Source organism: Bufo bufo, chromosome 6 (genome assembly GCF_905171765.1).
Source record: "Bufo bufo chromosome 6, aBufBuf1.1, whole genome shotgun sequence".
Taxonomy (NCBI): domain Eukaryota; kingdom Metazoa; phylum Chordata; class Amphibia; order Anura; family Bufonidae; genus Bufo; species Bufo bufo.
The window spans coordinates 211,729,886-211,757,312 of record NC_053394.1 but is presented as its reverse complement, the minus strand read 5'-3'; the positions used below and the strand labels follow the sequence as shown (position 1 = coordinate 211,757,312).

At 45.1% G+C, this 27,427-nt stretch overlaps 1 protein-coding gene across 1 annotated transcript in view; it reads left to right on the top strand.

The window, feature by feature from the left end:
• KCNMA1 (potassium calcium-activated channel subfamily M alpha 1) overlaps positions 1-27,427 on the top strand; it is a 736,200-nt gene that overhangs the window by 319,752 nt on the left and 389,021 nt on the right. The window contains exons 6-7 of the mRNA XM_040439127.1: positions 7,663-7,738; positions 17,013-17,088. Coding sequence (XP_040295061.1) covers positions 7,663-7,738; positions 17,013-17,088 — 152 coding nt within the window. The remainder of the gene's footprint in view (positions 1-7,662; positions 7,739-17,012; positions 17,089-27,427) is intronic.

Here is a 27,427-nt window from a genome sequence, read left to right as displayed (position 1 = left end):
GTATTCTGTGATGAATTTTTATCTATTACTTAATTCAGTATATTCTACTTCAGTATATTCCTGCAAGCCAGCATTGGAATATACCAGTAATAGGCCTAGATGCCTTGTGCAGGCTCAGGCCTATTACAACTATGGAAAGCCTTCTCTGAACTCACAAAAGGGGAAGTGTTCCAGACTGGGAGGCGAGCAGCTCCTGGTTTTAGAGCTCTCAGATTCTGTTGTCGCATTTGACCACGGCATATGAAGGGTTAAACGTGTTGATTGGCATTAACATTGTTTACACACATTAGCTTTGGGTCTCTGATGTTTGAAACAGCAGAAACCAGTAAGGTGGATTTTCAAAAAGAGTTAAAATGGAACAAATAGAAACAAATTCATTTGGCAAATTTTTTGCGAAATTCATAATGAATCTGATTATTTTAGAATCATCTTATAGGTAACTGTTAAGAGAGCAGGGTGCAGTGGAGGTCACTTTTAATGGGACGGGGAGCTGTGGAGGTCACTGTTATGGGGGCTGAACTCTGTGGAGGTCACTGTTATGGGGGCTGAACACTGTGGAGGTCACTTATAAGGGGTGGGGCGCTGTGAAGATCACTGTTAAGCGAAGAGATACTGTGCAGGTCACCATGAAGAGGGTGGAGCACTGTGGAGGTCATTGTTAAGGTTGTCGAGTGTTGTGGAGGTCACTGTTAAAGAGGTGGGGCATTGTGGAGGTCACTGATTAGGTCCACTGTGGATTTCACTGTTATGGGAGCACTGTGGATACTGTATATATATATACACACACACATAATATACACACATATACACACATATAATTCTGCTAGTATGTGCACATACCCATACGTTCACATATTATTCTATTTATTAAGATTCACAATGGTAGCTATCTTCTGTGATATCCTTCTCTTATGGGTTGGATGCAAAAGGCTGCTAATCTTTGTCATCACCCTCTTCAGCTGGATATGAGGATTGGTGAATGTAGCTGTGGGGAGGGGGTGCTATAACCAGGACACACTTCCATAAAATGTCCAAAAGGAGCTTAGGCTTTAATATCCTGAATCAGAGGTTTAAAAGCATTGTGCAGGGAAGGATCACTTGTGAATCTGTGCAATACAGTATCCTGTCTCTGGAACATAGAATGATTTGCTTTTAGCTTCTCAGTTCTTCTGCTGGACCAATGGATATATCTTTGTGATCTCTGATACTTCCGTGTCCTTGGAGGGCATTGGTGTTTTTGTTGCCCTTGACCTAGCTTATCTTTGGCAGCTCTAGTTATCCGTTCATAAATCTGTGTGCTTTTGAAGAAGGAAGATGCTCGGTATATTTTTGTCAGCTTTGGAGCATGTGTAGAATCGATTTGAAAATTTCAGCTTTATTTCAAAGACATGATACCAGGCAAGATTTTAGTTTATCGGGCTCCTGAGGGAGCAAAGAGTGAAGTGTATAGATCTACACGCAGGAGGAAGAAATCTTTGGGAGATTTGTACCAGAATGGTTACAGAGTCAAAGCAGGGCATGGCTTTGGTGGAGGTGAAAAAGGGGAAACACCTGGATGGCTTCAGTCCTTGTCCTCTGGCTATAGAAAGGCCTCCTATTGGGGTAAGTGTTGAAGAGTAAGGAAACATTTTCTGTCCAGTCATGGCTTAATAGACCTAAAGGAATCCTTAGGATACAGTACGCATTTATATTAAGGAATAACCAACTATATTAATGTATGGGTCATTAAAGCATGTATTGTAAAGTTAATGGGATAATACCTTTAAACATAGATATATGTATGTGAGTGATGTCAACATCATGCTATATAGACATTTCATTATGGTATATTCACAGTCATCTATTGGTTTATATATACTTGTGTATTACAGGTTTATTCTTCCATAATAAGTAATGCTTTTAGCTGACAATAGCTCCATAATATAGAATACAATTAAGTATGCCACAATTTATCTGTCAGATTCTGTAAAATAGAATGGGGGGCATATGGAAATATAGTAGGAAGTCTATGTGTGCCTTTACTCTTTATTACAGACCTATACAACTAGTCTGTTGTACAGAGCTGTGATATTCTTGCGTGCCTATGTCTTCAAAGCGGATGTCCTATACAGACAACTTATCCTTTATCCACAGGATAGGGAATGATTGTCTGATTGACAGGGGTCCTAATGCTAGGTCAGACACGAATAACTGTCCGTCGCTCAATTCAACTATATGGGACTGCTGGAGATAGCGGGGTACAAGCACTTGGCAATCTCCGGTAGCCCAATAGATTTGAAAGGAGTGACAGCATGCATGTGTGACTGTTGCTCCATTTAAATGGGGGAGAATGGGCCCCTGTTCTTTTTATTGGCAGGGGGCCCAGCAGTTAGACATCCAGCAATCAGACACTTATCCCCTTTCCTGTGGATAGGGGATAAGTTGTCTTCATGGGACCATCCATCTAATGTCTTAGGGCTCATGCACACGACCGTTGTTGTTTTGCAGTCTGTTTTTCACTGATCCGTTGTTCCATATCTGAGGTATTTTTTTCTCTGATTTAAGTCCTCTTCCGTTCCGTTATTGCACAAAACTTATCCATATGGTTTCCGTATTTGATCAGTTTTTTGCGGATCGTATACAGAAACAGTAATTTATTAATCACCAAACACATGAGCAATATGGGCTGGGCATAGGATTTCTACAGTATGGATCCGCAAAATATGAATGAAATACGGATGACATACGGATGTGTTCCGTGTGTGTTCCGTATTTTTCGCTGACCCATTGACTTGAATGGGGCCTCGGACTGTGATTTGCAGACAATAATAGGACATGCACTACTTTTTTGCGGAACGGCCATGCGGACAAACGGAAACGGAATGCACACGGAGTAACCTCTGTGTTTTCTACAGCCCCATTGAAGTGAATGGTTCTGCATGCGGTCCGCAAAAAAACGGAACGGAAGCGGAAAGAAAATATGTTCGTGTGCATGAGCCCTAACCCTGAGCAGCAGAAGAAACACTAGTTGGTAAAATTAGAATTTTCAGTAATTAACTTTCTGTATACTGATCAAGTCCTGTAAATCTGCCTTTCTTACAGCATGGTTTTAATAACTTGCTGGAAGGCATTTGAATGCCTGTATAAATATGAATTAGAGCCTATGTTAATTGTATTGTGTGCTGGTTCTGTGTGCATATGTCAGTATGTATGTGTAATAAAGACAGCTTCACCTAGGTATTCATATACGTTAAAGGGAGTCTGTCACCAGATTGTGACCTTATAGACCGCTTACATAGCGCTCTAGCATAGCAGTCTATGATTCTAATGTTTGCTTGTGAAGTTCCCCCAAGGCAAAAACCGACTTTTATTCATATGTAAATTAGGGCTTGCAAGTGCCCAGGGCGGCGTTCACCTCGTTGGTGCCCAGGCTGTTCTGCCTCTTTTCGTCATATCCCCGCCCCAGCCTCTTCCTCTGCCCGCCCCGCTCTTCCTTTGCGTCCTCCTTCTCTGCAGCGAGATCCCGCGCCTGCGCTATTCATTGCTTGGCCGGGGCATGCGCACTGCGATGCCCATTGTGGGTGTCTCTGGTCCGCCTCCTCGCCGCTGTTTCTCGCTGTTGGCTGGCGCAGTAGCTACTGCGATGCCGTGCCCACAATGGGCATCGCAGTGCGCATGCCCCGGCCAAGCAATGGATAGCGCAGGCGCGGGATCTCGCTGCAGAGAAGGAGGACGCAAAGGAAGAGCGGGGCGGGCAGAGGAAGAGGCTGGGGTGGGGATATGACGAAAAGAGGCAGAACAGCCTGGGCACCAACGAGGTGAACGCCGCCCTGGGCACTTGCGAGCCCTAATTTACATATGAATAAAAGTTTGTTTTTGCCTTGGGGGAACTTCACAAGAAAACATCAAAGGTACCATTAGAATCATAGACTGCTATGCTAGAGCGCTATGTAAGCGGTCTATAAGGTCACAATCTGGTGACAGACTCCCTTTAAGTAAAATAACTGAAAGGCTGTACAGGTTGGCCTAATATACCGTACTTAGCTATCATAGCTTTGTTGTACTGTAACTGGAAGCCAAGGCATTAATGTGAAAAAGACCTTACAGATACATGGCCATTTTTGTTTCGGATGGAAATCTCCATTTAATATATTTATGATTTATTGATTTGGGGATGAGTCAGGATGCAGAGAAGGAAATATGACCATGAACAACCTTGAAAAATGGGCTTTGGACAAATTTAAAGAAGTGAATCAGACTTTGGAGGAGGTTCCTTACAAATTATACCAACACCTGAAATATCCACTTGTCATTACATATTTTCCTAAAAAACGTTCTCCTATAATAAAACGGATGCAACTGCATTTTTATTATCGCAATATTTGGTGATATGATGATTTGCACAGGGATGTTGCCTGCAAATGTCTCACAAACGTCTTACAGTATGAACCATCTACTGTATATGTCCTTTCATAACCAAATAGAAAGAAAGTAAGAAACAATACGTTTCTGGCTCAGAACCTTTGTTTCAGCGTGGGCTGCATGATGACATAGAGTTGTTCACAGTTTATGGTCATATTAAAGAGGACCTTTCTCGACTCCTGACATGTCAGTTTTAATAGCTACATACATTCCCCATGTAATAACAATTCTGGAGCATCTATTCTTATGGCTCTGTGTTGTGCCATTCCTTTATTATTTGCACCAGTTGGGGGGTGTCCCTGCACAGTCTGAAAATGGCATCACTGATTGGATAGAGTGAGTCTGTGCAGGCACCCCCCCCCCCTTCAAGTAGTTACCTCCCCTCTGTACACTTACTGCAGACTGCTAGCAATTCATTCATAACTTCTAGTAGAAATAATAAAGGAATGGCACAACATAGAGCCATAAGAATGGATGCTCCAGAATTGTAAGTACATAGGGAATGCATGAAGCTATTAAAACAGACATGTCAGGAGTGGTGAAGGGTCCTTTGTAAGGATGTAATTACCAGAGTAAGGCCTCATGCACACGGCAGTATTTTTTCACGGTCCGCAAAACGGGGTTCCGTTGGTCCGTGATCCGTGACCGTTTTTTCGTCCGTGGGTCTTCCTTGATTTTTGGAGGATCCACGGACATGAAAAAAAAGTTGTTTTGGTGTCCGCCTGGCCGTGAGGAGCCAAACGGATCCGTCCTGATTTACAATGCAAGTCAATGTGGATGGATCCGTTTGACGTTGACACAATATGGTGCAATTACAAACGGATCCGTCCCCCATTGACTTTTAATGTAAAGTCAGGAGTTAATATACCATAGGATCGGAGTTTTCTCCAATCCGATGGTATATTTTAACTTGAAGCGTCCCCATCACCATGGGAACGCCTCTATGTTAGAATATACCATCGGATTTGAGTTACATCGTAAAAACTCATATCCGACAGTATATGCTAACACAGAGGCGTTCCCATGGTGATGGAGATGCTTCAAGTTAGAATATACTACGAACTGTGTACATGACTGCCCCCTGCTGCCTGGCAGCACCCGATCTCTTACAGGGGCTGTGATACACACAATTAACCCCTCAGGTGCCGCACCTGAAAGGGTTAATTGTGCGCATCATAGCCCCCTGTAAGAGATCAGAGGCTGCCAGGCAGCAGGGGGCAGACCCCCCTCCCTCCCCAGTTTGAATATCATTGGGGGCCAGTGTGCGCCCCCCCCCCCGGCCCCCCCCCTCCCTCCCTCTATTGTATTATCATTGGTAGCCAGTGTGCGCCCCCCCGGCCCCCCCCTCCCTCCCTCTATTGTATTATCATTGGTAGCCAGTGTGCGGCCCCCCCTCCCTCCCTTTATTGTATTATCATTGGTAGCCAGTGTGCGCCCCCCCGCCCCCCCTCTATTGTATTAATATCATTGGTGGCCAGTGTGCGGCCTCCCCTCCCCCCCCCTCCGATCATTGGTGGCAGCGGAGAGTTCCGATCTGAGTCCCAGTTTAATCGCTGGGGCTCCGATCGGTAACCATGGTAACCAGGATGCTACTGCAGTCCTGGTTTCCATGGTTACTGAACAATATTAGAAGCATCATACTTACCTGCTGCGCTGTCTGTGACCGGTCGGGAGCTCCTCCTACTGGTAAGTGACAGGTCTGTGCGGCGCATTGCTTAATGATCTGTCACTTACCAGTAGGAGGAGCTCCCGCCCGGTCACAGACAGCGCAGCAGGTAAGTATGATGCTTCTAAAATTGCTAAGTATTAGGGGGGGGAAGAGGGGAGGCCGCACACTGGCCACCAATGATATTAATACAATAGAGGGGGGGCCGGGGGGGGGGCGCACACTGGCCACCAATGATAATACAATAGAGGGAGGGAGGGGGGCCGCACACTGGCTACCAATGATAATACAATAAAGGGAGGGAGGGGGGCCGCACACTGTGCCACCAATGATATTAATACAATAGAGGGAGGGTGCTTCCAGGCAGCAGGGGGAAGTCATGTACACAGTTCTTAGTATATTCTAACTAGAAGCGTCCCCATCAATATGGGAACGCCTCTGTGTTCAAATATACTGTCGGATTTGAGTTTTCACGAAAAACTCTGAAAAAGCTTTTATGCAGACGGATCTTCGGATCCGTCTGTATGAAAGTAGCCTACGGACACGGATCATGGACATGGATGCCAATCTTGTGTGCATCCGTGTTTTTTCACGGACCCATTAACTTGAATGGGTCTGTGAACCATTGTCCGTCAAAAAAATAGGACAGGTCATATTTTTTTGATGGACAGGATACACGGATCACGGAGGCGGATGACAAACGGTGCATTTTCAGAGTTTTCAACTGACCAATTGAAAGTCAATGGGTCCGCAGAAAATCACGGAAAACGGAACAACGGCCACGGGTGCACACAACGGTCGTGTGCATGAGGCCTAACAGGTATAAAAGCTAAGGACCAGCAGCGGAAGGGTCATACTCCAGTGTTAGAGAAAATCTGCACCATAGATATTTTCCTTAATAATGCTGTGAAGGGAACACTGCTGCTGACTAAATGTTTATGTTACTCTGATCTTCTTTACCTGAAGATAATCCGAAGCTTGGACCCAGAATGACCTTTGATTAAATGTGCCCTTGTACTGTCATTGTCTGGAGCATTTATCTGAAGATCCAATAAGGGAATTAATGAGGAATTAAATTATAAAATGGTCTGGCTGACGTTCACAAGTTAATTTAACAGATAGCTCTGTGCAATGTGAAGCATTAATACAAAGCAAAATGGATGTTCATCTGAAAGTATTATTAATTTACATTGCTCACACTTCAACCACATTTTGTATCATGTAGAGGTCTGGGGCTACTGGAGAGAGGGGTTCCGATCTGGTTGGATCTGACTTTGAGTGGTGATAGGCGCCTATGCAGGATCTTTTCTTTATATGTCCTATAAACAATAGTGTGAGAAATGAATCATAGGATCTTGAAAAGGAGATGGGGAAAACAAGCACCATGTCCTCCTGCCCCAGGCAGTTAGGTGCATGGTGGTATAAAACAGCTGCAGAAAGGGACCTATTTTATTCTTTTATATGGTACCCCTTCACTTCTCTCTTGTTTCAGATCATCCAGAAAATTCACAATGGTCTCCTCGTGCCTGGGTTTGGTTATTGGTTCTGCAACCCTTCAGACAATATTGTTAACCATGCTTTCTTCTCTCTTCCAGGCTTGAGGTTTCTACGAGCTCTGAGGCTCATACAGTTTTCCGAAATCTTGCAATTTTTAAACATTTTAAAAACAAGGTGAGAACGCAAACCCATGTATTACTAACACTCTGGGCCAGTAAGACTTCAATTCCAGTCAACATAGCTCTAGACAATATTTGTCATTTATAACACAGGTTAAACTTGAACTTTGTTTTGTTATGATATAAATTTCCATATGCATATTGCTATTACACAGATCCTGATACAGCACCTATAGGCTGCTGTGTAGCCATACTGTGCAACTTAATACCAAAATACCCAGAGACTTTTTATCTTGCTGATTCCCTTGCATGAAGCATCACATGCCAGAAGTATTTGCTTCACACAACAGACACTGTATTCTGTCCTAGAAGCAATACTTCTGGCATGTGATGCTTCACACAACAGACACTGTATTCTGTGCTAGAAGCAATACTTCTGGCATGTGATACATAGAAACATAGAAACATAGAATGTGTCGGCAGATAAGAACCATTTGGCCCATCTAGTCTGCCCAATATACTAAATACAATGGATAGCCCCTGGCCCTATCTTATATGAAGGATGGCCTTATGCCTATCCCATGCATGCTTAAACTCCTCCACTGTATTTGCAGCTGCCACTTCTGCAGGAAGGCTATTCCATGCATCCACTACTCTCTCAGTAAAGTAATACTTCCTGATATTACTTTTAAACCTTTGCCCCTCTAATTTAAAACTATGTCCTCTTGTAGCAGTTTTTCTTCTTTTAAATATTCTTTTACCTTGTTGATTCCCTTTATGTATTTAAAAGTTTCTATCATATCCCCTCTGTCTCGTCTTTCTTCCAAGCTATACATGTTAAGGTCCTTTAATCTTTCCTGGTAAGTTTTATCCTGCAATCCATGTACCAGTTTAGTAGCTCTTCTCTGAACTCTCTCCAAAGTATCAATATCCTTCTGGAGATATGGTCTCCAGTACTGAGCACAATACTCCAAATGAGGTCTCACTAGTGCTCTGTAGAGCGGCATGAGCACCTCTCTCTTTCTACTGGTAATTCCTCTTGCTATACACCCAAGCATTCTGCTAGCATTTCCTGCTGCTCTGTTACATTGTCTGCCTACCTTTAAGTCTTCTGAAATAATGATCCCTAAATCCCTTTCCTCAGATACTGAGGTTAGGACTGTATCACTGATTTTATATTCTGCTCTTGGGTTTTTACGTCCCAGGTGCATTATCTTGCACTTATCAACATTAAATTTTAGTTGCCAGATTTTTGACCATTCCTCTAGTTTTCCTAAGTCCTTTGCCATTTGGTGTATTCCTCCAGGAACATCAACCCTGTTACAAATCTTTGTGTCATCAGCAAAAGGACACACCTTACCATTGAGGCCTTCTGCAATTTCGCTGATAAAGATATTAAACAATATGGGTCCCAGAACAGATCCCTGAGGTACCCCACTGGTAACAAGACCTTTGTCTGAATATACTTCATTGACTACAACCCTCTGTTGCCTGTCCCTCAGCCACTGCCTAATCCATTCAACAATATGGGAGTCCAAGCCCAATGACTGCACTTTATTGATAAGCCTTCTATGTGGGACAGTATCAAAAGCCTTACTAAAGTCTAGATAAGCGATGTCTACTGCACCTCCTCCATCTATTATTTTAGTCACCCAATCAAAAAAATCAATAAGATTAGTTTGACATGATCTCCCTGAAGTAAACCCATGCTGTTTTTCATCTTTCAATCCATGGGATTTTAGATGGTCCACAATCCTCTCCTTAAGTATGGTTTCCATTAATTTCCCCACTATTGATGTCAGGCTTACTGACCTATAGTTGCCCGATTCCTCCCTACTACCTTTCTTGTGAATGGGCACAACATTTGCTAATTTCCAATCTTCTGGGACGACTCCTGTTGCCAGTGATTGGTTAAATAAATCTGTTAATGGTTTTGCTAGTTCACCGCTTAGCTCTTTTAATAGCTTTGGGTGTATCCCATCAGGCCCCTGTGACTTATTTGTATTAATTTTAGACAGTTGACTTAGAACCTCTTCCTCTGTAAAGACACATGCGTCAAAAGATTCATTAGTCTTCTTTCCCAACTGAGGTCCTTCTCCTTCATTTTCCTTTGTAAAAACTGAACAGAAGTATTCATTGAGGCAGTCAGCTTGTTCTTTATCATCTTCCATATACCTTCCTTCTTTAGTTTTTAATTTGGTAATTCCTTGTTTTAGTTTCCTTTTTTCATTTATGTATCTGAAGAATGCCTTATCGCCTTTTTTCCCTGACTGAGCTAATTTCTCTTCTGCCTGTGCTTTAGAAGCTCTTATAACTTGTTTGGCCTCTCTCTGCCTAATCTTATAAATTTGTCTGTCATACTCGTTTTTTTTTTTTTTTTTTATAATTCCTAAATGCTATATTTTTGTTTTTAATGATTTTGGCCACTTCTGCTGAGTACCACAGTGGTCTCTTCCTTTTTTTGCTTTTGCTGACAAGCCTAATGCAATCTTCTGTTGCCTTCAATAGTGCCACTTTTAAGTAGTCCCATTTCTCCTGGACTCCAATTAAACTGTTCCAGTCTGATAGGGACTCGTATACCACTAATCTAATTTTAGAAAAGTCAGTTTTTCTAAAATCTAAAACTTTTGTTTTTGTGTGGTGTGACTCAGTCACTGTACTTATAGTAAACCACACTGACTGGTGATCAGTAGATCCCAAGCTTTCCCCTACAGTAATATCAGATACCAAATTCCCATTTGTGAATACTAAATCTAAAATGGCCTCCTTCCGGGTTGGCTCCTCCACTACTTGCTGTAGAGATAATCGCAGTAGGGAATTTAGAATATCTGTACTCTTGGCAGAACTAGCTATTTTGGTTTTCCAGTTTACATCTGGAAGATTGAAATCTCCCATAATGATAACTTCCCCCTTCAATGTCATTTTAGCTATTTCCTCAACTTGTAGATCATCTAATTCTTTGACTTGGGTAGGTGGTCTATATATAACACCTACACGAGTTACCTTATGATTATCAAGCTGCAAGGTAACCCAAACTGACTCTAAATTGTTCTCGCTAACTTGTATCAAATTAGATTTTATGCTATCTTTCACATACAGGGCCACCCCTCCCCCCTTCTTGCCTTCTCTGTCTTTCCTGTATAGAGAGAACCCTGGTATTGATATATCCAGTCATTAGCTCATTGATCTTATTCCCTAGACTGCGAGCATTTGTAGACAAGACTCTGAGCTTGTCATTTCTTAACCTTTGTGCTACTGGCCTCTTCTGGCATTGTTCCGGGGGGCAGTCTGACTGCTGGATTATCACTCTTTTGCCCCCCTTTCCTAGTTTAAATGCTTCTTAGCAAATACTTGGAACTGTTCACCGAGGACATTCGTTCCCTTGAGAGAAAGATGCAAACCATCTTTCTTGTACAGTTCTTTTCCATTCCAACAAGAGCTATCATGAGACACAAAGCCAAACCCTTGGTTCAGACACCATTCACCAAGCCATACATTGAATACTTCTGGGATGTGATGCTTCACACAACAGACACTGTATTCTGTCCTAGAAGCAATACTTCTGGCATGTGATGCTTCACACAACAGACACTGTATTCTCTCCTAGAAGCAATACTTCTGGCATGTGATGCTTCACACAACAGACACTGTATTCTGTCCTAGAAGCAATACTTCTGGGATGTGATGCTTCACAAAACATACACTGTTTTCTGTCCTAGAAGCAATACTTCTGGGATGTGATGCTTCACACAACAGACACTGTATTCTGTCCTAGAAGCAATACTTCTGGGATGTGATGCTTCACACAACATACACTGTATTCTGTCCTAGAAGCAATACTTCTGGCATGAGATGCTTTACACAACAGACACTGTATTCTGTCCTAGAAAGAATACTTCTGGGATGTGATGCTTCACACAACAGACACTGTATTCTGTCCTAGAAAGAATACTTCTGGGATGTGATGCTTCACACAACAGACACTGTATTCTGTCCTAGAAGCAATACTTCTGGCATGTGATTCTTCACACAACAGACACTGTATTCTGTCCTAGAAGCAATACTTCTGGGATGTGATGCTTCACACAACATACACTGTATTCTGTCCTAGAAGCAATACTTCTGGCATGAGATGCTTCACACAACAGACACTGTATTCTGTCCTAGAAGCAATACTTTTGGGATGTGATACTTCACACAACAGACACTGTATTCTGTCCTAGAAGCAATACTTCTGGCATGTGATACTTCACACAACAGACACTGTATTCTGTGCTAGAAGCAATACTTCTGGCATGTGATGCTTCACACAACAGACACTGTATTCTGTCCTAGAAGCAATACTTCTGGCATGAGATGCTTCACACAACAGACACTGTATTCTGTCCTAGAAGCAATACTTCTGGCATGTGATGCTTCACACAACATACACTGTATTCTGTCCTAGAAGCAATACTTCTGGCATGTGATGCTTCAGACAACAGACACTGTATTCTGTCCTAGAAGCAATACTTCTGGGATGTGATGCTTCACACAACAGACACTGTATTCTGTCCTAGAAGCAATACTTCTGGGATGTGATGCTTCACACAACAGACACTGTATTCTGTCCTAGAAGCAATACTTCTGGCATGAGATGCTTCACACAACAGGCACTGTATTCTGTCCTAGAAGCAATACTTCTGGCATGTGATGCTTCACACAACATACACTGTATTCTGTCCTAGAAGCAATACTTCTGGCATGTGATGCTTCACACAACAGACACTGTATTCTGTCCTAGAAGCAATACTTCTGGGATGTGATGCTTCACACAACATACACTGTATTCTGTCCTAGAAGCAATACTTCTGGCATGTGATGCTTCACACAACAGACACTGTATTCTCTCCTAGAAGCAATACTTCTGGGATGTGATACTTCACACAACAGACACTGTATTCTGTCCTAGAAGCAATACTTCTGGGATGTGATGCTTCACACAACAGACACTGTATTCTGTCCTAGAAGCAATACTTCTGGGATGTGATGCTTCACACAACAGACACTGTATTCTGTCCTAGAAGCAATACTTCTGGGATGTGATACTTCACACAACAGACACTGTATTCTGTCCTAGAAGCAATACTTCTGGCATGTGATGCTTCACACAACAGACACTGTATTCTGTCCTAGAAGCAATACTTCTGGGATGTGATGCTTCATACAATGTATTGTGTCCTAAAATCAATACTTCTGTAGATTAACGGGCGAAAGCATGCTTTTTAAATATTAGTACAATGTTGCAACATAACAAAATGTGAAAACAGTGAAAGGGTCTGAAGACACTGAATACACTTTATACATTGTCATTGCTAAATGAACCTGTGCTCATGTATCCACATGTGTGTGACTTTGTCATCGTGTTCATCTTTGCATGTAACATGGGTAACAGATGGAAGTGGGTGGGAAATAACTAAGACATTAGGATTACAATGCAATCTCATTCATGAAATCTACGTCTGGCAATTCATAACAGAGAAAATGCTGCAAGAAGCTTAAGTCCTACCCTGACACAAAACTCAATTAGATATACTTCAGCTGTTATCCTATCTCAGTAAATAAAGATTAGTTCTTTGCGGTCAAACTCAGAATGTGTTATTGTAGGATTCATGGAATTTCTTTATAGCTAGCATTTTATTTTCTAGATTAAACCTAAGCTTAGAGGAAAATATCACTGACAGTAGGGTTTTTTATGTACTGTATCAGGCCCAATGAATTTAGGGTTCTATGAGCCAACACATTTAGATATGTGTTACAACATATTTTGATGTTTTGGGTATATTGCACCCAGTTATGATACTAGGAATCTGTGGTTAGTATTTGACCACTTTCCTCTGTCTGGAAAAGTTGTATTGGTATGTATGTACAGTGCATTCAGAAAATCGGCAGACCCTTTCACTTTTTTCACATTTTGTTATGTTGCAACCTTGTGCTAAAATAAAGAAAGTTTTCCCCATCAATCTGCACTCAATCCCAATAATTAAAAAAAACAACACCATTTTAGAAATGGAAAAGAAAAGCAAAAACAAAAATTTTGCATGGACATAAAGTAGTCGAGCACCTAAATAACTGTGGTAAACAATATTCTCTGGTTTGATAAATTAAGATTTAACTTTTTGGCCCCAATTCTAAGTGTCATATCTGGAGGAAGCCAGTCACTGCTCATCACCTGCCTGATGCCATCCCAACACTGAAGCATGGTGGTGACAACATCATGCTGTGGGGATGTTTTTCAGGACCTCAGACTGAGCCGAAGGTTCACCTTCCAACAAGACAATGACCCTAGACACACAGCCAAGGCAACATAGGAGTGGCTTAGGGACAACTCTGTGAATGTCCTTAAAGGGAACCGGTCACCGGGATTTTGTGTATAATGCTGAGGACATGGGTTGCTAGATGGCCGCTAGCACATCCGCAACACCCAGTCCCCATAGCTCTCTGTGCTTTTGGCTCCATTCACACATCCGCAATTCCATTCCGCATTTTGCGGAACGGAATTGCGGACCCATACATTTCTATGGGGCCGCACGACGTGCGGCCCCGATCCGGAATTGCGGACCCGCACTTCTGGGTCCGCAATTCCTACCCTGAAAAAAATAGAACATGTCCTATTCTTGTCCACAATAGCGGACAAGTATAGTCATATTCTCTTAGTGCCGGCAATGTGCGGTCCGCAAAATGCGGAACGCACATTGCCGCTGTCCGTGTTTTGCGGATCCGCAAAACACACACGGATGTGTGAATGGACCCTTAATTGTGTAAAAAAAACGGATTTGATACATATGCAAATTAACCTGAGATGAGTCCTGTACCTGAGATGAGTCCTGTACCTGAGATTAGTCAGGGACAGGACTCATCTTAGGTTAATTTGCATATGTAGCTATGGAGGACTGGGTATTGCGGATGTGCTAGCGGCCATCTAGCAACCCATGTCCTCAGCTCTATACCCCAAATCCCGGTGACAGTTCCCTTTAAGTGGCCCAGCCAGAGCCCTGACTTGAACCCAATTGAACATTCCTGGAGGCACCTGAAAATGTCTGTCTAATGATCCCCATCTATCATACCTAAGAAGACTGAAGGCTGTAGTCACTGTCAAAGTTGATTTAACTAAGTACTGAGTAAAGGGTCTGAATATATTAGGGTTTCCTTTTCCTTAAATTAGCAGATATTTCGAACATACTGTTTTCATTTTGTCATTATTGAGTATTTAGTGCAGAAACTTTTTTTTAATTTTAGCACAAGGCCACAACATGACACTTAGTAATATAGCCTTTGTTGATGTGCTGTGCCATTTACTATATTTTATAAGCCTTATCTCCTTTTAGGCAAATCTTTTGTGCTGTTTTAGGAGGGTCATGTGACCAAGCACATCCCTTAGCCTTCTCTATATAAATACACTGCACCTGCCCTAAACTCCTAATTGAGCAAGTGCAGATGGCAGGGGCATTGTATTTGAATGGAGGAGACTGAGTGACATATCCCATTACATGAACCTCCATCAGCAGTCACTTTATAGAGACAGCACAAAAGACTTGCTCTACAAGGGGACATAGCTTATGAAATATAGAAAATGGCACACAACATCGACAAAGGCTATATTAGTAAGTGCCATATAGTTGTGTAATGTACACATTGGTTAACAATAGCCAGAAAGTGGCTAACCCCTGTAAGTGCAATCTATTGTTTTTTGTGCAGTTCCTGTATCTAGTTTTGCCTCTTAATTTTTTTTATTGCTAAAATGTAACATCTGTTCAATGCACTTTTGGACCCCTAAAAATGCAAGCTAAAAAAATGATCTGTGTAACAGCATACTTCCCACTTTTCAGTAGTCAAGAGAAATGCTTATGGTTTATATTGTTAAGACCCACTTTTAATACATGTCTTCATGCTTAAATAACTTGCCACCTACACTTTACTGCAAAAAATCATCTGGTATAGACCTTATCAAGGTATTCACTGTCATGAAAAAGATACAAAGCAATATAGTATACATATTGAAAAAATTATTTAACGGTTCAAAAAGAGTGATATTTAAAGAGGACCTTTCGCTAGTTTTTACTTTATAAAAGCGATACCTCACACTGTAGCCCATGTTCCCTAGATGTCAAATCGCTTATTTTTTTCATGATATGCTCCTCCGTTGTACTGCTGTGCCCCTTGTTCCGTTTAGGCGTCCTGTATGCTAATTAATAGCATTGGAACAGGGGGACTGGGTATTACGGATGTGCTAGCGGCCCCATGTGCTAGCGCTGTCCAATCACAGCGGAGCGCATCACAGCCATTGAGAAAAAACAGCTCACCTTCTCCCTGGCTGTGACGCGTTCCGCTGTGATTGGACAGCGCCACATAGAAGGAGACGCCCATTGAGAAAAGTGGCCTTCTCCTCACTGTGCCGATGCTATTAATTAGCATACAGGGCGCCTAAACAAAACGAGGGTCTCAGTGGCGCAACGGAGGAGCATATCATGAAAAAAAATAAGCAATATATCTAGGAAACATGGGCTACAGTGTAAGGTATCGCTTTTATAAAGTAAAAACTGGTGAAAGGTCCTCTATAAGCTACAAAATGGATGACAGATATGGATCAAAAGTAAAGACTTTCCTTCCAAAAAGCAGCTCTGTGAGGGTATTTGTGTCATTTTTACATGTGAAAAGAATGTACTGTTTCTGGCCTGGCAACTCATCGATGGACATTTAGCATGAATGCCCTGGTCACACTACAAAGCTGTATCTGAGCCCTCCACCTGTCTGTAAATGAGTTTTGTAAAATATGCTATTATCATGCTTTCCTGTGTGGCTGTACTTCTACATTGACTTTCCCCATATCCTCTGGTCTGGCATTGCCAGGCTGTTTACAGCAACACAGCAGGCTTAGTGTGAAGCCATATGAATCCGGATTTTCCCCAGATGTCGACTGTGCAGTAGCTTAAAGCACACTATTTTTTATACTAATCTGAGCTCAGTACAGAATCTGTAGAAATGCATTTTAAAAATTAGTTTAGAAATTAGGAATTTAAAGATATAAAATGATATGCTGTAAATGTAGATTCTGAGAATGGATTCCAGAGGCGTTTTGTAGTAGATGGATATCTTGATGGTTTGGAAATCCTACATTCCATTCCATATTAAGGTATATCACACATGTGGCACACATAGCTGCAGAAAAGTGAGGCAAAATGGTAAATGATACATTTCATACACTAGATTAATATTTTGCACTATACAGATAACATGAGTGGAACATAACTATTATGTTTGATACATCTATTCTTTCCTTTTTTTTTCAGTAATTCCATTAAGCTGGTAAACCTTTGCTCCATTTTTATAAGTACATGGCTGACGGCTGCTGGCTTCATTCATTTAGTAAGTTTCTCGAACCTGGACCTTTTATGATCTTACATATCTTTTTTATTGTTAAAGAGGGACAAAGAGTTGTGAATGCTTCTTTAAAGAGACCCTGTCACCAAACTAAGTATCTTTATTAAATAAAGTTTTCAAATGCTGGCACCAGAATAAACCAATTTATAAATATAATTAATTAAAGCAATGTATTTTTATATTTATAAATAAAGAAATAATATTGCACGCGTCCCATTATAGTCGCCAACTCCCTGTAAAGAGTCACCGCCAGGCATGCAAACAGGAAGTTTCCGGCATGCCTAATGTAATTAGATTTTTTTTAAAAGGGTGATACCGTGTTAACTTCCGAGATCACACTGTCCAGCCCCCCCGCCCCCCCCCCCCCCCAAAAAAAAGACAGCGTAATTTTTTTTACAGATGTTCGCCAGAGCAGTGAGAGCTTCCCCGGTGTCATCCCCACTACAAAAGTTTATCATGTGTGTTCGTTTAGAGACAGATTTAGGACAGGGCTAGATCAGGTTAGCATTAATTTAAAAAATGTGTTAAAAAAAAAGTGTATATGTATATATACTGTATATTGTAGGAAGGCACAAGCGGTGAGGTAAGAGCTGGTAGTTTTAAGTGTCAGCAGCAGCTAGTGCTGACTGACACTGTTTTTTGTTAGTATGGCTGTAAAGCCGATCCGGGCCGGCTCTTACTGGGAGTAGCCAAAGTGCTGGGTGAGTGGCCGCTCCCCACGCTCCAGGCCGGGTCTTTTTGGCCTATATAAAAAAAAACAGCCATCAATCTCAGATGGGTGTGGTTTATCCTCCATCTGACAGAGAAGCTGAGGAATCTCTTTGTTTTGAGACCTGTGAAGTTGTGCTGTGCTAAAGGGCTGAGAGCCGCATGGCCGGAAACAGGGGCCTAAAGCCTGCTGTGGACTGCGGGTGGAAAACTGCTAAACCAGGTGAAGATTTTGTTCTATGGACATTGTATGGTGTCAACAAACACTAAGACTGTGAATGGTCATTTTTGTTTTTCCTTATGTGTGAATAAACACCGAACTGTTTAAGTTAAAGACTTTGTGATTGCCTCAATACTGCGTCCGCTAGCCTGTATACCAGAGCAAAACCCCACAATTGGTGAGGGATGCAAGCAAACGCAGTGAGGCAGGCCTGAAAGCCAAAAAGTGTTTTTCTGGGCACAAGTGCTATATTAAGCCAGCAAGGTTACGACCCGTGTCCCCGGATAAAATGGAGGCGGTCGTGAAAGCCCTCGTGGAGACTAACTTGCAGCAGTGGGAGGCTAACAAGCAGCAGCAGGAAACTAACCAGCTGCTATTACAACATGTAATGGTGTTGCAAGCGGCCGGAGCGTCCCAGAACGTCCACGATGCCCGGAAAGCTGACCGTGCGGCGATCCCTAAGATGTCCCCCTCGGATGACGTCGAGACCTATCTGGTTATGTTCGAAAAGGTGGCCGTGAGGGAGAAACTACCCCGAGACCAGTGGGCTGAGGTCATCACTCTGTTCTTGGCGTCTGGACCCCAGCAAGTGTTTTTTGATCTCGATGATCAAGCGGCCGACTACCCAGCCTTAAAAGGTGAGATCCCGGCGAGACTGGGGGTTAATGTATTGGTCCGGGCTCAGCGGGTGCACCAGTGGGAATTTAACTTGGCTGAACCCGCCAGACCACAATATTATGACCTGCCACACCGGTTGCAGAAGTGGCTGCAGCCTGACATATTGACTCCCACTACTATGCTGGACTGTCTGTTGACGGATGTGTTTTGGAGGGCTTTGCCATACCCTCTCCAGCACTGGATAGGCCAGGTGTCTCCTGGTAATGCCTTAGAGATGGTCGACCTGGTGGAGCGCTACGAGTCCACCAGAAATCTACAGGGTGGTTCTTTTGGGAGGGGCCAATCAAACCCCGGAAATCTCCACCCCAGACCCGGGGGCCGGTGCCAGCCAAACCCGCCTGGGACGTATCCCCTGCAGACCTAGCCCTGGTGGTTTGCTGGCGGTGTCACAACCCTGGACACATAAGGGCCAACTGTCCCCATTGGGGTGAACCCATGGATACCAACTATGGCTACCGACACTCATTGTATGCCAGGAAGCTGTGTGCCACAGGTACCTCCGAGACGCTAGACAAAAGCCACCTGTGCCAGGTGGAAGTGGGGGACACTTTTGCTGTGGCACTGCTGGATTCAGGGAGCCTGGTGTCTCTGGTAAGAGCTGCTCTGGTGAGGCCCTTCGAGTATACTAGCCGAAAGGTCGGCATTGTGTGTATTCATGGGGACTTAAAGCACTATCCCACTGCCCTGGTCTCTATATCAATGGTGGCTAGCAAGTGGAATCATGAGGTGGCCGTCGCCACAAAATTACCGTATGAACTAATAATTGGGAGAGACTACCCCTATGGCCGGACACGAAAGTTACCGATACCCGTGAGACAGATGTGACCCTAGCAGAGTGGCCCGGCTCAGGGGGGAGACCAGAACCCTTGGAACCTGAGTTCCGAAGGGCCAGTGGTAGGGGTGACCGCCACTTCGGTGGAAGAGGGGGAGACAACCCCGCTAAGTGTGATAGTGGGAGACAGGGAGGACTTGCCACCAGGTCCGGAGCTAGCCGACCTCAATGTCTGCACAAAATCGGTACCCAACCCTATCCCGAGCCTGGGAAAATTTATTTATAATAAATAGGGAACCACAACAACCAGGGACAGAGTCAGTGTTTCCCCGTTTTGTGGTTCATCAAGCGATGTTGTATCGAGTAAACCAGCTGCGAGGCGAATCCATTAAATAGTTGGTGGTGCCCCAGGCTTATCGCAAACTCGTGTTAGAGTTAGCCCACCAGCATGTTCTCGGGGGTCATCTGGAAATGCAAAAAACGCAGGACCAGATACTACAGCGGTTTTACAGGCCCAGTGTGTTCAGAGAGGTAGATTAATATTGTAAGTCTTGCCCGACCTGCCAGATAACGAGCCCCCAGCCACATTTCCGTAGTCCCTTGGTACGCCTCCCGATTATCGAGGTCCGTTCGAGCGAATCGCTATGGATCTCGTAGGCCCGGTACCGAAGTCTGCTAGAGGACACCAACACATCTTGGTTGTCCTAGACTTCGCCACTCGCTACCTGGAGGCAGTGCCACTGTGTCATACATCAGCCAAACTCATAGCTAAGGAGTTCATGGAGATGTTTTCTCGAGTGGGTCTGCCTAAGGAAGTTCTGACTGACCAAGGGATCCCATTTATGTCCAAGGTCATGAGTGGACTCTATAAGTTGCTCCACATAAAACAGCTACGGACGTCCGTGTATCATCCGCAAACGGATGGCTTGGTAGAGAGGCTTAATCAAACATAAAAAAAAGTGCTAAAAAGAGTGGTCTCTCAGGATGGGAGGGACTGGGACCTTCCTCTGCCCTATCTCATGTTCGCAGTGCGAGAGGTGCCCCAAGCCTCTACTGGGTTCTCGCTCTTCGAACTGCTATACGGCAGATACCCTCGCGGTCTGTTGGACGTGGCCAAAGAGGCGTGGGAACAACAACCCACACCGCACAGAAGTGTTTTTGAGTACGTCACCCAGATGCAAGGACAGATGGAAACAGTTTTACCTCTGTTTAGGGAGCATATGGAGGCAGTGCAGCGAGCCCAGAGTAGGATATATAATCGGCAGGCTCGGGTCCGGACCTTTGATCGGGTATTGGTTCTGGTACCAACCGTAGACAGTAAGTTCCTAGCTAAGTGGCAGGGGCCCTATGAGGTGCTTAAAAAAATTGGAGAGGTAGATTGCAAAGCACACCATCCAGGGAGGTGAAAACTGGAGCAGGTGTACCATGTGAATCTGCTCAAACCCTGGAAAGATAGGGAAACCTTTACGGAAGACAGCCCACGACCAGGGTTCCTAGGGGAAGTGGTTTCGGCTGACAGCCTCTTCTCTAAACAGGCTCAGGAAGCCGGGGAGTTCATTAGTCGGAACACGGATGTGTTCTCGGACCTCCCTGGACGCACTTCCATAGTCCGACATGACATTATCACTGAGCCTCAGGCAAAAGTCTGGTTAAAACCAAACCGGGTACCCGAGGCTCGGCAACAAGCCATTGCGGAGGAAGTGCAGCTAATGCTCCAGCTAGGTGTCATCGAGTAGTCAAAAAGTGAATGGGCCAGTCCGATAGTCTTAACACCCAAACCGGACGGAACATTGCGGTTCTGTAACGACTTCCGCAAACTGAATGAGGTGTCCAAGTTTGACGCATATCCCATGCCCTGAGTGGATGAGCTTATTGAGAAGTTGGACCAAACCTGGTATTTTTCTGTGTTTTACGTCACCAAAAGGTACTGGCAGGTACCCTTGACGGAGGCTGCCAAGGAAAAAATGGCTTTCATCACGCCAGAGGGGCTGTATCAGTACAAGGTATTACCCTTTGGTCTACATGGCGCTCCCGTCACGTTTTAAAGGCTAATGGACATTGTACTCCGTACACATTGTCGGTACGCTTCGGTGTACCTGGACAATATCGTTATCCACAGCACTGAATGGGGAAAGTCACCTACCAAAATTACAGGCTATAGTGGACTCCCTTAGGAAGGCTGGTTTAACCGCTAACCCAAAAAAGTGCACGATAGGGTTAGAAGAGACCAAGTACCTGGGGTATGTAATTGGGCGCGGAACTATCAAACCTCAGGTAAACAAAATTGAGGCAATTAGGAATTGGCCTGACCTGTGAGTACTTGACAAGTAAAATCGTTCCTGGGTATGGTGGGGTACTATATGAGGATTGTCACCAATTTTGCTACAGTTGCCGCACCATTGACAGGCCTTTTGAAGGGATGCAAGTCAGTGACGGTTCACTAGAATGAGCAGGCGGAAAAGGCTTTCTCCGCTTTGAAGTCTGCCCTGTGTGGGTCCCCGGTATTGGTGACGCCTGACTTTAAGAGGGAGTTTGTGGTTCAGACCGATGCCTCTGAAGTAGCCCTTGGAGCTGTACTCTGTCAGGACATCAATGGGGAGGAATATACTGTTGTTTCCCTGAGCCGGAAGCTTACCCCAGCCGAGACCAGGTACAGTATAGTGTAGAGAGAGTGCCTGGCCATCAAGTGGGCACTTGAGTCTCTCCGCTTCAAGTTTTCCGTGGAACATAGGCAGGTTACAGGGAAACGCAGATGCCCTGTCCCGGGTACACTGTCTGGCGGTTGTTCACCCCCTCAGGGTTTAACAAAGGAGGGAGGTATGTAGGAAGGCGCAAGGGGCCGTCATTGATGGAAGGTATGTGTCACCGAGATTCCTGGCCTCTGTTCGGTAAGAGCCGGTAGTTTTAAGTGTCAGCGGCAGCTAGTTTTTGTTAGTATGGCTGTAAAGCTGATCCGGGCTGGCTCTAACTGGGAGTAGCCAATGTTCTGGGTAGGTGGCTTTTCCCCACGCTCCAGGCCGGGTCTTTTTGGCCTATATAACAAAAAAACAGCCAGCAATCTCAGCTGGGTGTGGTTTAGCCTCCATCGGACAGAGAAGCTGGAGATACTCTGTGTTTTGGGACCTGTGAATTTGTGTCGTGCTGAGAGCCGCATGTCGGGAAACAGGCGCCTAGAGCCTGCTGTGGACTGCGGGTGGAAAACTGCTAAACCAGTTGAAGATTTGCTTCTATGGACATTGCATGGTGTGAACAAACACTAAGACTGTGAACAGTCATTTTTGTTTTTTTGTGTAAATAAACACTGAACTGTTTAAGTTAAAGACTTTGTGATTGCCTCTATACTGCGTCCGCTAGCCTGTCTACCAGAGCAAAACCCCACAATATATATATATATATATCTCTTGTGGGGATTCGCTCTGGTAGTTGGGATAAGCGGGTGCAGTACAGAGGCAAAGTACAAGTTCGTAATTCAAATGTCCGTGTTTATTTACACATAAGGTACAAAAACACTCTTTGCAAGGTTGGTGTTTGTTCACACCAAGTAGAAAGTTCGTGCATAACAAAACAATGTCACCTCGTCGGCGGTTCTGCCTCCAGCAGTCAAAATGCAGACTTTAGGTGGCCTGCTCTCACAACACACAGGTCTCAGCTTTTCAGCCCAGCACAGGGCTCAGTTCCCACACCAGCGATTGCCAGAGCTCCTCTGTCAGAGAGAGGTAATCACTCCCAGCTGACAATGCTGGCTGGGTTTTTTATAGGCCAGTCAAGACCCGGCCTGGAACGCAGGGAGTAGTCACCCATCACTTTGACTACTCCCAGTAAGAGCCGTCCCGAATCAGCTATACAGCCATACTAAAATAACAAAGTGTCAATAAGCATTAGCTGCCGCTGACACCTGAAAATACCTGCTCTTACTTCACCGAGGCCAGGAACCTCGGTGACACATACCTTCCATCCACGACGCACCCTTGCGCCTTCCTACATACCTCCCCCCTTTGTTCTACCCTGAGGGGGTGAACACTTGCCGGACAGTGTACCCAGGACAGGGTATCAGTGTTTCCCTGTAAGCGGCCTGCTCTGTGTTCCACTGAGAACTTGAAGTTCTGTAATGACAAGAACTATCTGGTGACCTGAGCATTCTTCTCTTTGGCCTGGCTCATCCACTTGAGAGGGGCGTGGTCAGTCACCAGACGGAGCTTTCTCCCCAACAGATAATAGCGGAGAGACTCGAGTACCCACTTGATGGCCAGGCACTCACTCTCCACTATACTGTACCTGGTCTTGGCTGGGGTGAGTTTACGGCTCAGGAAAACAACGGAATGTTCCTCCCCATTTATTTTCTGAGAGAGTACAGCTCCGAGGCCTAATTTAGAGGCATCGGTCTGTACCACAAACTCCCTCTTGAAGTCGGGCGTCACCAAAACCGGTGACCCGCACAGAACCGACTTCAACACAGAAAAAGCCTCTTCTGCCCTGTCATTCCAGCGGACCATCACAGACTTCTGTCCCTTCAAGAGCTAAAGTGGCAAAATGAACCTCATATAATAGCCCACCATTCCCAGGAAGACTTTACTTGCATTGTGGTGACAGGTCGGGGCCAATTTCAAATCGCCTCTATTTTATTCACTTGGGTTTTGATAACTCCACGTCCAATGACGTACCCCAGGTACTTAGTTTCCTCTAACTCCATTGCACATTTCTTTGGGTTAGCGGTCAGTCCAACCTCAATGAAGTCTAGTTTCAGCATTAGCTGCACTTCCTCTGCGATGGCTTGTCGCCAAGCCTCGGGTACCCGGTATGGTTTTAACCAGACTTTTGCCTGAGGCTCAGTGACAATGTCATGCTGGATTATGTAAGTGCGTCCAGGGAGGTCTGAGAACACATCCGTGTTCCAACTAATGAACTCCCTGGTTTCCTGAACCTGTTTAGAGGAGAGGCTGTCAGCAATTTTTACTGTGGCAACTACTTCTCTTGGATTAGACCGAGGAGCCTGAACATTTTCTCCTACAAAACCTGGCCGCGGGCTGTCTTCAATAGAGGACTCCCTATCTTTCCATGGTTTTAGTAAATTCACATGGTACACGTGCGCCGGCTTTCGCCACCCCGGCTAGTGTAACTTGTAATTTACCTCTCCCACTTTCTCGAGTACCTTGTAGGGCCCCTGCCACCTAGCTAGGAACTTACTGTCTACGGTTGGTACCCGTACCAAAACCCGGGTTAAAGTTCCTGGGTTAAAGCCTGCCGATTATAGACCCTACTCTGGGCTGGGTGCGCTGACTCCATATGCTACCTGAACTGAGGCAACACTGTCTCCATCCGTCCTTGCATCTGGGTGATGTACTCAATAACACTTTTGTGCGGTGTGGGTTGTGGTTCCCATGCTTCTTTGGCTTTGTCCAACAGACCGCAAGGATGTCTGCCGTATAGCAGTTCGAAGGGCGAGGGCACCTCTCGCACTGCGAACATGAGATAGGGCAGAAGAAGGTCCCAGTCCCTCCCATCCTTAGAAGCCACTCTTTTTAACATGTTTTTTTATGTTTGATTAAATCTCTCTACCAGGCCATCCGTTTGCGGATGATACACAGACGTCCAAAGCTGTTTTATGTGGAGCAACTTACAGAGTTCCCTCATGACCTTGAAAATAAAAGGGGTCCCTTGGTCAGTCAGAACCTCTTTAGATAGTCCCACTCGGGAAAACATCTCCATTAACTCCTTAGCTATGAGTTTGGCTGATGTATGTCGCAGTGTCACCGCCTTCGGGTACCAAGTGGCGTAGTCGAGGACGACCAAGATGTGTTGGTGCCCTCTAGCTGACTTCGGTACTGGGCCTATGAGATCCATAGCGATTTTGCTCGAACGGGACCTCGATAATCGGGAGGGGCACCAGGGGGCTCCGAAAATGTGGCTGGGGGCTATTTATCTGGCAGGTTGGGCAAGACTTACAAAACTCTTCTACCTCTCTGAAGACACTGGGCCAGTAAAACAGCTGTAGTATCCGGTCCTGCATTTTCTGCCACCCCAAGTGACCCCCAAGAACATGTTGGTGGGCAAGCTCCAATACGAGCTTGTGATACGCCTTGGGCACCACCAGCTGTCCAATATGATCACCTCGTAGTTGGTTTACCCAATACAGCATTTCCTGGTCAACGATAAAACGGGGAAACATCGACTCGGCCCCAAGTTTTTGTGGTTCACCATCAATTATTACCACATTCTCCCAGGCCCAGGATAAGGTTGAGTCCCGGTGTTGTGCGTTTCTGAAATTTTCACCGGAAACATTAAGGTCTGCCAATTCAGGACCCGGTGGCAAGTCCTCAACGTCTCCTACCAACACACTGAGTGGGGTTGTCTCCCCCTCTTCCACCGAAGTGGCGGTCACCCCTACTGCTGGCACTTTGGCTTCGGGTTTTCAGGGTTCCGGCCTCCCGCCTGAGCCAGGCCACTCTGCTGAAGTTACCCCTGACCCAGCGGCATCAACAACTCTCACAGCTGGCCACAGAGCCGGGAAGCCCATAAAGTCTCTCCCTATTATTAGTTCATAAGGTAAAATGGTGGCAACGGCCACCTCGTGGGTCCACTTGCCGCCTCCCGTGGATAGAGACACCAGGGCGGTGGGATAGTCCTTTAAATCTCCATGTATGCACACAACCCAGAATCTTCTGCCAGTATACTCGTCGGGCCTCACCAGGGTAGCTCTTACCAGGGACACCAGACTCCCTGAGTCCAACAAAGCCACTGCCAGAGTGTCTCCCACTTATACCTGGCACAGGTGGTTATTGTCTATAGTCTGGAATACCTGATGCACACAGCTTCCTGGCGTACAATGAGTTGCGGTATCCATAGTTAATCTCCATGGGTTCGCCCCGTTGGAGACAGTCGGCCCTTACATGGCCAGGCTCCTGACAGCATAGTATCGGAGCCGGATCTACGGGGGGGTACACCTCGGGCGGGCTTGGTTGGCACAAGTCTCTGGGTCTGGGATGGAGATTGCTTGGGTTTGGCTGCACCCCTCCCAAACAAACCCCTTTTTAAATCCCTGGTAGCCTCATAGCGTTCCACCAGGTTAACCATCTCAAGGGCATTACCAGGAAACACCTGGCCGATCCAGTGCTGGATGGGGTAAGACAAAGCCCTCCAGAACACATCAGCCAACAGATGGTCCAACATAGCAGTGGGTGAAATAGGGTATAATACTGGGGCCTCGTGGGCTCAGATGGGTTAAACTCCCACTGATGCACCCGCAGGGCCCGGACTAATACATTCACCCCCAGTCTCGCCAGGATCTCACCCTTTACTGTCGGGTAATCAGCCGCTTGATCATCCGGTAAGTCAAAATACACCTGCTGGGGTCCAGAAGCCAGGAACGGAGCGACGACCTCAGCCCATTGCTCCCAGGGTAGCGTCTCTCTCACGGCTACCTTCTTGAAGATCGCCAAATAGGTCTCGACGTCGTCTGCGGGGGTCATTTGGGGATCGCCGCACGGACCGTTTTCCAGGCATCGTGGACGCTCTGGGATGCTCCTGCTGCTTGTTAAGCCATCACATGTTGTAACAGCAGCTGATTTGTTTACTTCTGTTGCTTATTGGCCTCCCGCTATTGCAGGTTAGCTTCCACGAGGGCGTTTATGACAGCTTCCATTTTGTCGAGGCACACGGGTTGTAATTTCGTTGGTTTGATATAAGACATACAACTGTGCTCGGAAAAACAATAATATTTCGGCCTTCACGCCAGCCTCACTGCAATGCCCACATTCTCCACCAATTGTGGGGATTCGCTCTGGTAGTTTGGATAAGCGGGTGCAGTACAGAGGCAAACTACAAGTTCGTAATTCAAATGTCCATGTTTATTCCCACATAAGGTCAAACAAAAACACTCTTTGCAAGGTTGGTGTTTGTTCACACCAAGTAGAAAGTTTGTGCATAACAAAACAATGTCACCTTGTCGG